Consider the following 15,571-nt stretch of genomic DNA (forward strand, 5'->3'; position numbering starts at 1 on the left):
CCATTCTCCAAGGCTTGGAACCCTGCATGTGCGAATACTGTTAGATAAAAATATTGCTGTGGTAATTAATAAGCTCAACAGGTGACTAATACAAAGTGTATGTATTTTTATTTTCATGCTTTTTGTTCTTGCACTGTATGAATACTCGTGTGATGTGTGCTAAAAAGTGTCCAATGTAGATACATGTAAATGTTAGTGGTATTAAAATTATTATTGGTAGCTCGCTAGATCAACGTTATAATAAGAATATGAAGTATAATTGTATTGGTGCTATATTTAAAAAGATATCTGGGATTTTGTTGTCAGCGGCTAATTTAGGGGATCAGGTAGTTGAATGTGGGTAGTGAGGCAATATGCTTTGCAACTTGTTAATTAGCAGGTATAAGGAAAATTATATCTATAAATTAGATATTCAATATTGTAACTCTTGGTAAGTAGTTCTCGTGTTATTTTCATTAACTGCTCTGGTTCAAAATGTTTTAAATATTCACAAATTTTATTAATATATATATTATTGAATGAGTTAAGGTTAAAGGGATAATAACTCTTCGTATGAGATCTATATTTCACAATAAAAACATTGTGAATAACTCACAGAAGTATGATATATTCTGTTGTACCACAAAAATGGCAGTTTTAAAAAGCTATTATTCTGATATCTGAGCTTGTCTTTAGACCACGTGACCTCCATTGATAGCTATACTCTGTTATAATCTCTTAAGAGATTATTAAAAAAAAAAAAACTTTTCTAAAAAAAACAAGGACTAACTTTGAATGTAAAAATGGATTCATTAACCATTGGTAAGTACGGAAAATTGTTGTTTACTCCAGGAAAATTCATTTTTTGGCCAAAACAAAGAGTTATTATCCCTTTAATACAATGCCTGGAATTGTTTATTTATTTCTTTATTTATCTTTTGACAGCAAATCTACCATCATTTCAGTTTGGAAAATGTAAGCATAAATATAGCTCCTGAATACAAGGTAAATGCATGGAACAGGAGTCAATATTTATATAATATATATTAGCATATAATTTCAGTTAGTGCTGAAAATTAATAAGGCCATGTGTTTCACTGCCACAGCTTATAATGACAGATAAGGGCAAAGTATTTTACAGATGATAGTTTGTTATGTAATGACTATTATTTGTCTTTTTTAGACATTAATCCTTCAACATATAAACGTGTATGGCATTAGATATTTGTCATTGCAGTGATAGATGAATACGGAAATTACTCTTTTCAACGGACAAAAATTATCAAACTTTTAAATACAAAAAGTCATATTTCTATATAGTATTTCTATGAAGCACACTGCATAGAATATAACCATAGAGTAACCTGCTTTTAAATTTTGTTGTTACCAGTCGACAGGAATGTTATTATAGGAAATAAAGATAGAGTATCTGTAAAATTTACAATCTTCCCACATTGAAAAACTCGAGGAGTTACCGTACTTTTAGTAAAAATAAGTTACAGTTGGCAAAGTTGGATGCAGATTTCCTCTCTAGGGATTTGATGATAACTGTCAAATTCATAAATAGCGTAGGTTTTGGAGTGATGGCTGTTCTTGGGTAAGGTGCGCTTTATTTTGATATTTTTAAAACACGTTCTCTCCCACGTTCCTCCTGCTATATGTTCGTTGTAAAATCTCTCCAAGGTTTAGTTGATGAAATGTGTGTGTGTCTGTGCAAGGATAAATGAGTAGCCGAATATATTCCTCAAGAAATTTATTATTTTAATGATCAAATATGTATGCTGTCATGAGGCAATTTGTGCGTTGTAAATTATCGAGACTGTCGAAATAAATGGCAATATTTTTTCTTGATTAAGTATTACATGTTTACGTTAATCATTTTAGATGCTGTGCTCAATCTACGTGAAGGGAGGCTGGGTTGAACTATCATCGTTTTTGTGCACAGATGAATGCTACTCTGAATAAATAAAACACGATAAACGACAATTTGATGCAGTTTTATTATTTATTTATGAATTGAATTTGAATGAGATGTTGGGTGGGTCTCTGTGCTCTATGCATCCTTTCTAGACGTATCTACCAAGCGGGACGATCTCGTCAACACGTTGAAGGGCTCATTCCCAATGAAAGTATCGTTCTACGTAGATCGATCCAACTTCGCGGGGTCCCTCGCTGAGTGCAATCAGTGTAACGGCGGTGAGTAGACTACAGAAAATCTGGTGATACCAGTAAGCTGGAAACGCGGAGGCTTCTGGTTACGTTCAGCAAGAGGTTAGATCGATCTACGTAGAGCGATATTTCCATTGGGAATGAGCCCTGTTTAATCTCAGGACTGTCTGCATTTATACATAAATAGAGACTTTTTTTCCGCCTGTTCATCACGCTAATTACGAAACCACCACACTTGAAATAAAAGCAAAAACGCTCTGTTATTATTAACGCATAGAATACGGGAAAGCGCAGTCCTGTATCCTCCCTTTTATAACTAAAAATATACAGAGTTATACGTAGATAAGGAAGTTCTAGTCGCATGGATATTTCTGTTGGTGCCCCGTAGCGGAAGAAGAATAATCGAGTTATCATGTCGTTAGGCATGTGGCTACCCATCTGATGATATACATAGCACGCTGACGCACATAGGAACGCTGTTGCTGGAATAATGAGCATCGAGGATCGTCTTGGAGGGGCGGCTGGTATCGTACACACGATGAACTGATCTCGGTTGCGTTCACACGGGGCGTAAGTTGAAAACGTTAATGATTCTGAAACGCGTCAGCAGGCGAAACAATTACGGAAGGATTCCCTTGCGATTCAATCAAAAACTCCCTGGTGGATTGAACTGCACTACGGTTGACATGGTTTGTATCGCTAACGGTTAAAATTCAGCTCTGTATGAACGCGACTTCAAATTGGTTAACTAGCAAACCGTTGCGGTACCTTGGCGGAGGCAGTGGCGCGTGATAAGTGTCACTCGTCATCGAATGCACTGGTCTTTCGAACCAAGCGGCTTTTCTTCAAAATAAGCGTACAACAAAAGTGTACAATTACATCTAATATAAATGGAATAAGTAGAAGGGACCGTATAAGGGATTTTGGCACGCGAAAATGCAGTTAAATTTTCCTGGCGTTACCAAGGATTTTCTTTTACTTAGCGTTCCACACTCCCCACTGTCTCTTTAATTCCACACTTGGAAACACCCTGTAACTCTCTGTACTTGTATACTCCTAAGACCAGTTTTTTTTCACTTGGCTGAAGCTGAAGGAACGGCAACATGCTATTTCACTTGGCCTTTTCAATCAATCAATTTATATTGATATGATGATCTCAATATAAAATAAAGAACGCAATGCGACCTCAGGATATCATCACAACCTATCTACAATGGAAATATGAGGTTTTAAAACAACACATTTAACTTAATTTCTAATTTCATTACAAGCGTTGTCAAATTAAGTTTTTACAAGATTACGTAAAAATTGCACGGCAAAACAACAAGTACTGCAGTAAAACAGGTACATGTGCTTTCACTATATAGAATATGTTTATACTATGTAAGACCTGCTTTAAATATTTTGAATTAAATATCAGTTCTGTTGTATTTACATTATTTGTCAAGTTCAGGCCCTGCTTTCCTTCGCCTTATCCCTACACACACGCACGCGCGCGCGCGCGCGCACACACACACACACACACACACACACACACACACACACTTGAACTTGACAATAAAGTTGAAACCATCAGATTTTCATCAGTAAATAGCGAACTGATCGAGTAAAGAAGAGATTAACACCACGGCCAGGTCAACGGGTCAGAGTGACACGCAAATCTGGAGTTTGATATCTGTGAACTAGCGGTGAATATGCCGAAAATATAACGCGACTTTCTCTTTTAAAACATACTTCAAGAGTTTTATTTTTTAGGAATTTGCGTAATTTTAGATTTAATAGAAATAACGCACTATATAACGCAGCTTTCTCTTAACATTTTTCAGGAGATTTATTTCTAGGAATTTGCGTAAATTTCAGGTTTAATAAAAATAACGCAAACTAAAATAACATCCTATGTACTCTTGTTTTAAAGGATTCCACACACAAAAAATGTTATAACCTCACAAAAGCCACAAGGTTCAAGGGGAAAATATTTCTTTAAATACCTTCAAATGACTGTATTTTTTACTGATGAAACGTTTTTTTTTAATATATATTTAAACCAGTTTATAGAAACTGCCTGGTCTAATTTTATTTATAAAAACCATCGAGTTTTGTGATCAATATCCATTATTTGACCGAGATCTGCTGACGGCTAGTGTTTTGAGTGTATGAATAAGGTCAAGTTATCATTGGGTCCCAAGGGAAAATGTGAAAACCTTAACCAAAATCGCTCTCATGGCGCGTAACGCTCCAAAATTCGCTTCCCGATTTGAAAGTGATAGATTGCTCCTCTAAATCGAGTAACGATCCCGGAGTATTATGGTTACGGAAGCATTTTGTAATAAATTGGAGAGAGACATGGATTACGCATATAACTCATTAACAATTTAGGATATCATTTCCAACGTACCGCAACCACGGTCTCTAAATAACGACAAAGGTTTGGGTCAATCTCATGATTAAGGAAATACTATTTCTATTCATTTATATTTCATAATTAGCTTCTAAAAGAGTATCATAGGAGAAAAAAATATCCCAACTACATGTACAATAAGGCTGAGAGAGAGAGAGAGAGAGAGAGAGGGGGGGGGGGGGGGGTGAGAGAGAGAGAGAGTGGGAGAGAGATTTTGAGCATGCCCAAAATATTTTTTTGCTACTGCCAACAAACTTCAAATGCCAGCCTCTGTATAAATTTAAAACAAGATGATTGTTTTTCGGCTGGCATAAGTATAGAAGTAGGGTAGTATTTTAAACCAACTCAATGTTAAACATCATAATCAATATTTCAAGACTGACAGATCAGTTCTCAGATACCTGCGCAATAGATAAATTAATATGTATATTTTTAGATGGGGGTGTATATACATGTATCTATTAAGCCGAACTTAGAGTTTTTTGGGGTGCAAAAATACTGACGCAACAATTTCATTGAATTTATTATTATTTTTTATTATTATTATTATTGTTGTTGTTGTTGTTGTTACATCCAGTGCAAGACAATTATCACTATTAAACTCAGAAAATATTGTTCGAAATATTTTTATACCACTTCTTCCAAGCGGAATGAACGGTAGCATACATTCCTTAGATTTCTGTAATTTTTGAACTAAAGTATAGTAGACTTCAAAAGACGCTTATATACACAAAGGCTATAATACACCGGAGAATAAGACGAGGGGACAAAAAATGTTCACTTAAACTGCCCCCCCCCCCTTAGATTCAATATCACAATCCTTTGCACAGGGTTTTCAGTCAGATTTTCAGTCCAGTAAGTTACTGCATTAACTCTGAAGATAATTCAGGTAGGCGACCGATAGGCGACCGCCGTCCGTGTTTAAGGCTTCGTTCACATGAAAAATCTATTTTCTAAAAATCTATTTTCTATTCGCGGTATCTTGTGATCACGGTCTGTGTCCTGAATACCCCGCGGCGTAATTACTAGCAGCGCGAGCCAGTTACTTCCAAAGCTGTAATTAATTCTCGGCTGCGCTCGGAGTGATCAGAAGATACCGCGAATAGAAAATAGATTTTTAGAAAATAGATTTTTCATGTGAACGGAGTCTAAGCCTAATATCCCAGTGATGCTAGTTCCGTGATTGAGGGCGCCATGCCCCCACCTCGTGAAAGGGGGGAGACCCCGGTTCAGACGTCAAACGCTGGTCATTGTCTCTGCCTGCGACTCCATACCCCACGCGACTCATGTGAACGATTGGCTCTCTTCCTGTCAAATCACCTGAAACACCTGCGGCCTGATGAATACCAGGCAGAAATAACACTGGGAAACAAATAAGGCATAACGACTTCACGACCCATATTTTCCCGCAATAGAAAGTGTATTTAATACAATTCTTGCTACAGACAACACCCCAGCGCCTCGAGCGGAAACTGAGTTTATTTGATTCTACAGAAGAAATGCTCAGTAAACATGCTCCTTTGTGGCTGTTGGAATCCACAGTGGTTTAAATATGCGCAACTTAGTTTATAACTGGAGATCGTGTTTGGTCACATCAAACGACGCTTCGTTTACCCAGCACATACGCCCTTTGTTACCTGAGCTTTATTTTGATAAATATGCTTTCTTAAACACAACAAACCGTGAATTGAAACGCTCTTAAAGAAAATATACGGTGGGGGTCCAATATGCCCCATTTTTAAGTAGAAGCCATTGTTTATTTTTGCATTTGCCTTTGTGTAAGCAATTAAAACTCTGTTTTCACAATATTGACTTTACCATTCGACTTCATTACGACCTGCCTAGACCCGCGTTTTATTTAGAAATGGCATCACAGTCCAAATACGACCAACACATACATAAAAATTCGCCTGAAAAATAACATGGCTATCTTAAATCTGATATAAAAGACAGCAACGCATCCGTCACCTGCTGTTTGCCGCGACTCTCGTGGAACACTGCTGGGATTAAGACAGATTCTAATTTCATACTTTGCTGGCCCTTTGTTGCACGTTTTCTTATTTCGCCACTGCTTTTGTCAAAATTGAAAATATTTAAGCGATCACTTTCAATGCACTGCTAGAGTTTATGTTTTCTCAAACAACACTCGCCTTTCTCACAACACAAATCGCAAATGGTGCTCCAAATCAGCGGCACGTCTAGCTGATGTTTTTCTTGTTTTGAAATAGTTCTTTAAAAATCCACATTTATGTTTGGACAAGGAGTTTATTACGAAATCCAAGCTATTCATTGTTCCTAAGAAAATAATGACTTATGAAATAAGAAATTGAAAGATATAATTTTGTTTATAATAAGTAAGAAAAGTGACGACCAGCCGTCCTTTGATATAACTGCTGAATACAGGTGTATTTCTGGAGGGCGTTCTTCAGTTTACCGATACGTTTCTCTTAATGGGTTTATCAACTTTTCCCTTATGATTCGGCACCTGTTTCTAGTACTGGCATAGTAACAACCAAATAAAACCTGCGCACAACACACACACACACAAAAACTTTGCTCAATAATTTTCGTAGCTGTTTGTGTGGGTTTGAACTTGGCATTTCCAAAAAACTGCGTCTTGATAAAGCTCTGGAAGAAACGCACTTGTTAAACCAAGCCTTACTAAACTAAGCTATAATGCATATCTGATTTTAAACCCTGACCGAGATTTTAATCTTAAAAGATCAGTTGACTAAAGTCTTGCACGTGAAATAAGCCTGATTTTTGTACAATAGAACTTGTATAATAGAGGCGAAATATGCTTATGACCCCAGAAAATAAGCTAATGGCTCTATAAAAGACCCATTTCTTGGGTTTAACTTTTAAGTTTATTTCATACAATTTAAGGACACAATGACATTGTTCAACATATTCACATAATTTCCAGCTGCAGCTAACTTGACTAGCAGGCAACATGAAAGTCCTTGCACACTGAACATTTAGTTTGCTTGCAGCTCGCAACCATTTTTTCTTTTCTCGGAGACAATCAGCTTCCCAACTCTTCTTACCTGTCTTTATAGGCCTACTTATTGGCATTTAACACCAACTCCTCGGGCTGAGAAATTCAGCCAATTGCAAAAGCATGCTACCTTTGTTAAAAAATGAAAATCAAAATAGGCTTAAAGAGTTTTAAAAAATCCAGCTTACGAATGATGTCACTACTTTTCCGGGAACTGCTCCTGGCTAATGGATAGACAAACAGAGTGGGTGGGTGGGGGGAGGTGGAGAACCGACAGATAACATTGGTTCCGAGATACTTATAAAGGTACCCATCAATGAGATGGCGAAGTGACAGACAGACAGACAGACAGACAGCATTGACTTCAAGGCATACAGGCCTATAGCAAGCAATTTCAGAGGGACAATTAAAAAAGTAGACATTTTTACCCCCAGCAGCTGATCCAACCTAAGAAATGGAATAGAACCTAAATCAGTTTTAATTAAGAGCGTACCTTGTCGGGCCAAAAGGGCGGTTCTTACGGTGTTAAATCTTGGGTATTTTTAAAACTTTATGTTTACTGTAAGAAGTTATAAATTTATTCATTCATAATTTTATTTATTTATTTATTTATTTATCAAAATAATGTGTGAAATATATATATGTCGGAATGGCGTCTAGGTTTACCAAAGTGAAAGACAACGCTAGGCCACGTCTGACTCTTTATGGGCTAGTACAGAACAATTCTTTAGTGACTCAGCTGTCCGTGTTATGTCTGTATTCTAACGTATTCTAACAAGATGTTGGCAGCAGAAGTGTTCATAATAAATCCGAGTGAAAAGATCGAACAAAATCGCCGGACAAACGGATTACTTCCTGATTAGACTACTGTTTCCTAATGGATGTGGGCGCAGCTGTAGCATTCTGATGCGAGATCCGGAAATTAGAGCCAACAGACCGTAGCACGGTTGATCTTCCATCCTTTTGTTTACTTTCTAGCTGGCATGCACCAGAAAATACGGTCGAAAATACACGAGTGCGCCGCCAGTTCATTACTCCAACTATTTTGTCCCAAGCCCCAAAGCGGCGCACGTATTGATTCGTCGACTGGCCACAGTAGCTCCTTTGGTTACGAGGTAATTCATACAGACAACTCAACCGTACTAAGCCTTGCAAATATTGGAAAAATGAGAGTGGCGAAGAATAAAGAACTCTATTGAATCGCATTATTGGATCTTTGTAAGATTTATTGAATCAACCTGTAAAGCAAAGTAAAATAACGACCCCAATCAAATTCTAAGTAAAAACACATTGCAGCTAGGAGAGTTTCTGCGGTTATAGAAGCCAAAAATATAGGCATAAAAGGAGAAAATTCGAATTTTTCTTAATTGGCACCCTTTCCTGGCGTCGTGTATGTGTGCAGGCGGCCGAGAACGGTGGCTACGTCAGCCGGTTCTAAATTCTCCCAACTCGCTGCTCCAATAATCCATACACAGCCAGATATCGATTAGAAGGCCAGGCAACATGGCGCAGGCTGGCAAGACTTATGGATCGACGGGAGAAATAGTCATGTTCGCCAGGTTCCAAACAGACTTCGGACACCGGACACGCACTTAAGGGTTGTCCACTAAATGCGCTAACATCTACGTTAATTCAAATGTGATTTATGGGTCGTATAATAATGCACGCACCGCCTAAACTTACCGTGTCGAAGCTACAAAACGGTGGTGTTATCCAATACTAGCTAGGGTCTATTAGCGAACCGGACCGAGTGTGTGAGTGTGGGTAATAATAGTTGGGCTCCTATTTTAATTCACAGGCTGTGCTGTACACCTTGTAGTGAAGGGAAGCTGTAGCGTTAGCAGGCAGTATCAAGCAGCATGGCAGCGGTGGCAGCCTGGCTCCCCTTCGCCCGTGCGGCGGCAATTGGCTGGGTTCCGGTGGCTCAGCAACCCATGCCCCCTCCCCCAGTGAACAGGGAGCACAATCGCACCGATGATTTGATGAAAATCAACGTCAGCGGGCGCAGGTTTGAAACTTGGAGAAATACTCTTGAGAAGTACCCTGACACTCTGCTTGGATCAAACGAGAAGGAGTTTTTCTACGATGAAGACGCCAAGGAGTATTTCTTTGATCGAGATCCAGACATCTTCAGAAATGTTCTTAATTATTACAGAACTGGGAAGTTGCATTATCCAAAGCATGAATGCATTACGGCGTATGATGAAGAGCTCGCATTCTTCGGTATCATGCCTGACATTATTGGCGATTGCTGTTACGAAGATTATAGGGACAGAAAACGCGAGAACAATGAGCGCTTGCTCGATGACAAAGATTCTGAAGATGGTGATAATGTACCCCTGGCTTCTATGAGGGAAAAATTATGGCGTGCTTTTGAAAATCCTCAAACGGGTACCGCAGCATTAGTGTTTTATTATGTGACAGGGTTCTTTATTGCGGTGTCAGTGATGGGAAATGTGGTAGAAACCGTTCCATGTGGAATCGTACCGGGAACATTCGATAATCCTTCTTGTGGGGACCGGTATGAAAAGGTGTTCTTTGTAGTAGACACTGCATGCGTCATGATTTTCTCAGTGGAATATCTCCTTCGGCTGTACGCAGCGCCAGATCGCTGTAAATACATGCGTAGCATAATGAGTGTAATTGATGTGGTGGCCATTTTACCCTACTACATCGGGCTGTTTCTTACGGAAGAAAATGACGACGTTAGTGGTGCATTCGTGACTCTCAGAGTCTTCAGAGTTTTTCGTATCTTTAAGTTTTCAAGGCATTCGCAGGGATTACGAATCCTCGGCTACACGTTGAAGAGCTGTGCCAGCGAACTTGGGTTCCTGGTTTTTTCCCTTGCAATGGCTATCATCATATTTGCCACAATAATGTTTTATGCAGAAAAGAACGTAGAAAACACAAAATTTACCAGTATCCCTGCAGCATTTTGGTACACCATTGTTACTATGACTACTTTAGGGTGAGTATCGGACCAGGGCTTTGAGTGTTGGATGGTTGAATTGGTTTGCCAGGAATTGCTTCCATTAAAAACCTGATTTTTGTCTAACTTTCAGGTGCAGTGTTTTTACCATATGAATCAATAGTTTGAACACTTAGGATAATGATTGTTAAATATTGATATTTGCTCTGTCAACTTTTCCTAGGTAGCTGCCCTCATTCTGTTAGAACAAAGAAGACATATGCAGTTTTATGTCTCCAATATCTGTCAAAATTACACAGGCATCAACTTGTTTTAAGGACTTTAATTTCTGTAAGAATTACTATTTATGGAATTTTAAATGATAATACATTGGTTTAGCTTGCTGAGGGGATAAATTATTAACGTTATAGAGGTCTGCGATGTTGAGTTAAAAACATAGGTCAGAGATGAAAAGAAAGGGTTGAAAGTAGAAATCTGAATAGTGTAAACCTGAGTACTCAGTGAACATAACTGGTTAGAGATGGAGGAATTATGAGAATTCCATCCTTAGTACAAATATCTTGAGCTGATATTTATATCGCGGGTTCAACTAGATTTTGAACTCGAGGGCCATTCTGGACCTCTTTGGGAAAGTGTCATTTATAACCCACTACATTTCTGTCAGTGTGTTTGGATAGTAGTGGAAGTCATTTTTCACTGACGTGTTTCAACGGTCCTCAAAAGATGCACTTATTGATGTACTGCAGAGTGCAGGATTTTCACCCCTTTGATGGAAAAATGAATAGGAAGTTGTGTATATCAAAAGTGCAAATTTTATGTACACTTATGAGTATTTTAAATGGCTGATTTTTGCTCTTACATACATACTTTTGGGGAAAGATGAAAAGCTCTAAAGTCTAAAAATGAGTGATATAAGCCTTCTGTAAATATGGAGATTTTATACCCATGTGAAATTCTTTCAGGAGTGTAATCTTATTTATTTTGATATTATAAAAATCTTTTATGAAAATGAACCAGATGCCACTGTTGGGGTGCTAATACTATATATATTCAGCGTGTCTTTGTATATGGTGATATGACAGATTTGTAAAATTTATACTGTGGAACTGAAATAATCTGGTCTGAAGAGAGGGGTAACTAAGTAAATGGTATATTGTTTAAGCATTTACCAAAATTGAAAAAAAAAAATTGTTTAAAAATATTTATCATATAAAGGATATTCAGCATTTTGTGGATAGGTACTTTGGCAATTTTTTAAAAACTTTTACGCTTTTGTTGTCAACAACCTTCAAGCTATATTTCCAGTGCTGTAGCATATTCAAATGCTATGAAATTCCAGTTCTCCTCCTTGCTGTATTCAATATCAAAATGGTTGACATTATAAGTGCACCTCGTCACACTTGAACCAATTTTCCTTCTGGGGTAAAAGACAAACAATACAAGGGACATATCTCTGTCATTTTGTTCTGGCTGTTACTATTCTTGTGCAGCAATTTCCCATCGTTTTACCCTCACTGAAGAGTTATCATTACAGGGTGAAGTAGCCGTGGGGCCTGACACATCAAGTACTTGTCCTGAAATCTTTATCTCTGCCTGTTGTCTTCAGCTATGTGATAAATAAATTTTTTGCATCACTGACCAAGTGAACAGAGGAGGAAAGAGTGAAGAAAAGAGGGTAGAGAGTGAGAGAGAGAGAGGGAAGAAGGAAAGGAAAGAGATCTACAATTGGGGAATATTAACTAGACTAAAATAACACACCTCTCTTTATTATTTATTAACCAATCAATTAATTAACTAATGGATCAAGTCTAAAACATAACTGGTTCTAAGTTAGCCCATCTTAGGTCTGTCTTGAAAGTTTTATCAAAATCTGCCCTTAACTTATTGAGTTGGGATTTTATCTAACAAACCAACACGGAGAGAACCGGATGAGCCCATAAACAAAGTGGCCAATTTATTTATATAATATAATTGCACTACAAAAAATGACCTTTCATTAACATGATTTCTGTCTGCTTTTTCTTGTGTTAACAGGTAAATGTACATGTACATAACACTGACATCTTGTTTTAATGAAGTATGTCTTCTTGAGCTAAACTGGGCTGAACCGCCTGCCTGCTCTCTTGAATGTGATAAAGTTAGACACAAGTTTTGTTATAATATATACTCTAGAACTTTAGGTGTAACAACCTTTCAGAGAAGAATAGTTATGAAAATAGAGAAATTGATTGCAAAAGTGTGTCAGATATATGTGTGAGTACCTAGAAAATGCAGCTCCGTACATTTCACATCAGTGATCTTAAATTTTGCTTTCAAGTTCAATAATTATAAGTTTTTATTTGAGAACTCTTTTGAACTAATGTTGAACAAAAAAATTTTTTTTCCTACTATTTTTTTTCCTGCAACATTTGATTAGTCTGGAGGAAGCACTAGGAATATGTAATTACCATGATTGCACAAGCTACAGATATAATTTAATATAACGTAACCCTTGGGTCTGGTGAAAAGAAAGCCTACATGTACACTGTTATTGCAGTGTCAGCTGATTGTATAGAAGTGAGGAAAAAAAAGTTAATATGAATAATGCTGGGGCGGATTGAGACCGTCTTCTTGGTCTTCCGGAAGATGGTCAGGTTTTAAAGTTTACATTGACGGGCATCTATTTTTTTCTGTCAGAAGACCGTCAAAAATGGATGATGGATCAACAAAGATAATTTGGAAGGCTGTCAGAAAATCTCTCTGGATCCTCCCCTGTAATGTGAATGGTAGACCTGCAACTGGTTGATTACATTTGAACCTGTATTCTCTGTTCACCGCGATGAATCTTTTGTCTTGGCCAAATAACCTTTCTCTCTCTGTATCGCCATATCTTGTGAAGTTATTAATTTGCACGGCCAAGATGTCTGAGCTTAGCGTCATTCTTGGCATTGATTTGCCGATGGCTAAAAAATAATCTGATCAAAGAAAATGAATGTCCTCTGGGTCAATTTACTTTCTGGATTTGACAACCCGCATGTAGGGATGTACGCGAGGTAATTTTTCTCCGTCTGGCACAACTAATAAGTGTGGGGATTCAAGAATTTCTTAGATTATGCATAAAATATTTTGGTGCCAACTAGGCCCAGTTTCAGTCATTTGGTGATACGGAAGTAGTGAACATTATCTGTATTCTTTTTCAATTTTTTATTAGAAATACGTATAATAATGCTCAACCACTCCATGTATTGAAATTATATTTGGTAACTTAAGTAATAGATCCCACAGAAGAGGAGGAGCTTATGATTAAGCGTGGAAAAAACAACTGCTCATTACATGGATTTTCCTTTCATTAGAGAAACGTTGCGATCATTTACATGCTTAAACTTGTTATCTGAACTGCAAGTGAACTGCCATGCACACAGAGTCCGTCTCAATTGGGCACTATATTTGCCCTGCTACACAGTTGTGTTATCTACGTATTAATATAGAAATTGGAGTTCATGCAAACCTCGCGTTATTTCATGAAATATTATTTGTTAGATTTTCCATGTAGCAGCTGCTTCCACCAGCGCACTGGGACCCCGGTGGAGAGCAAAATTGACTAGTTTCTACCGCACTAGACAGTCCATTTTACATGTTCAGAAACCCAGCTCTTTGCAGCATTGATTATTCATGAGGCGAGTCTTTTAAAAGAGTTACAGGGGTTGTGTGTATTTGATTGATCTATTCTGGTTGTTTTGGGATCATTGCTTGTCCCTGACTGTGGTAATGGTCACTATTACAGGATATATTCAGCATGCTAGTTTTCTGCACGTATCTCTCTTTCTCTCTCTCTCTCTCTCAAAGACAGAAAAATGAAATGTGTCCGCACAAACTGATGCTTAGTGTGGCATAGGCAACAAATGTGATCACACTAGCTTTATGTCAGTAACCTACCAAGCCAGGATTGGGGGTGGGGGTGGGGGGATGAGGGGGGGGTGGAGGATGGAAAGGGTAGTTAAAACAGGGATAGGGTTAGGTGCCTGTGGTGGGTTGAACTTCATCAAACAGACATTGAACATAGTTCATACCAAGGATAGGGGGACCTAGCTTAGTTGTAAGCACGGCTTTGATTATTGAAATATTATTTTGAACTCTGTATAGCAAAAACACATATGAGAAAATTACATGGCAGAACTCTTGAGTTAGTCTGCATGGGAACTCGGAGAACTTTGTCTACTTGGGCGGCCTGATAGCTTTTTTAACATCGCAATTCATCACCACATTACAGCAAATTAAGGCTGCAGTTGGCAAGTTTTTTTTATAGTGAAGTAGTTGAGAGGTGTTGCAATGAGTCCGGGGCTGCACTTGGAAAGTGTTACGTGTTTCGGTCAAACGAGGACAGTTTGGGACCGAGGCTCAGCTGACGTCTGCCCCAGGGAGTTGAGGGTCTTGGCAGCAATGGAGGGAGTCTGTAATTGCACTAAACATGGCTTAATTTTACATTCACAACATTCCCTTTCAAGGTCTGAATTTTTTTCTGTACCTTTTAACCGAATAAGTTGATCCTTTGGGAAGACTTCAATCCTGATAACAATGTTCTTAAAACTGAAGGATGAAATAAAATTGCAGTCTTTTCTGGGCTGGAGAGCCACAGATTGAATTAGCAACCAGAGCCCGTCTGCAAGTCTCATCTTGGCCTAATGGATTCTGGCTGCACAACTGAGAGAGAAAGAGAGAGAGAGAGAGAGAGTGAGTGAGAGAGAGAGAAAGAGATAGAGTGTGTGTGTGTTTGTTTGTGGAAGAGATAAAAAGTGTGTTTATGTGTGTTTGAGAGAGAAAGAAGGAGAGAGAGATGAATAAGGTGTTAAGATAGGACCTAGGACTGCACTTCCACTGTCCAGTGATCTTGTGACAACTTTGTGCCTTTAATGACACCTGCTGCCTGTGTTCACAGTGTCTCATCAGAGAACACAAACCCACAGCAAGTTTTCCTACCTGTGTTATCATGTTACATTATCAGTGGTAAAGGGGGGGGGGGAGGTTGGGGGGGGGGGGGAGTCCTGAGGGGGGCAGATTGGCCCCCCGTGGGTAGCACCATACCAACCAATGTTTTTCAATTTCATGACAGGCTTCAACA

General features: G+C 38.3%; 1 protein-coding gene across 4 annotated transcripts in view; it reads left to right on the forward strand.

Annotated features, from left to right (window-relative positions):
* The first annotated feature begins 8,517 nt into the window (after positions 1 to 8,517).
* Positions 8,518 to 15,571, forward strand: part of LOC106152918 (potassium voltage-gated channel protein Shal) — a 46,677-nt gene continuing 39,623 nt past the window's right edge. The window contains exon 1 of one of the 4 annotated variants that reach the window (XR_001237383.2): positions 8,518 to 10,512. Coding sequence is in view for 3 of the 4 variants with exons in the window: in XM_013526673.2 (XP_013382127.1) it covers positions 9,404 to 10,512 (1,109 nt within the window). In the remaining variant the exon portion in view is untranslated. The remainder of the gene's footprint in view (positions 10,513 to 15,571) is intronic. The other 3 variants (XM_013526673.2, XM_013526665.2, XM_013526679.3) reach the window with 3 other exon arrangements.

The sequence above is a fragment of the Lingula anatina genome, chromosome 6, assembly GCF_051362555.1.
Source record: "Lingula anatina isolate TDL-2025a chromosome 6, LinAna3.0, whole genome shotgun sequence".
Lineage (NCBI taxonomy): Eukaryota > Metazoa > Brachiopoda > Lingulata > Lingulida > Lingulidae > Lingula > Lingula anatina.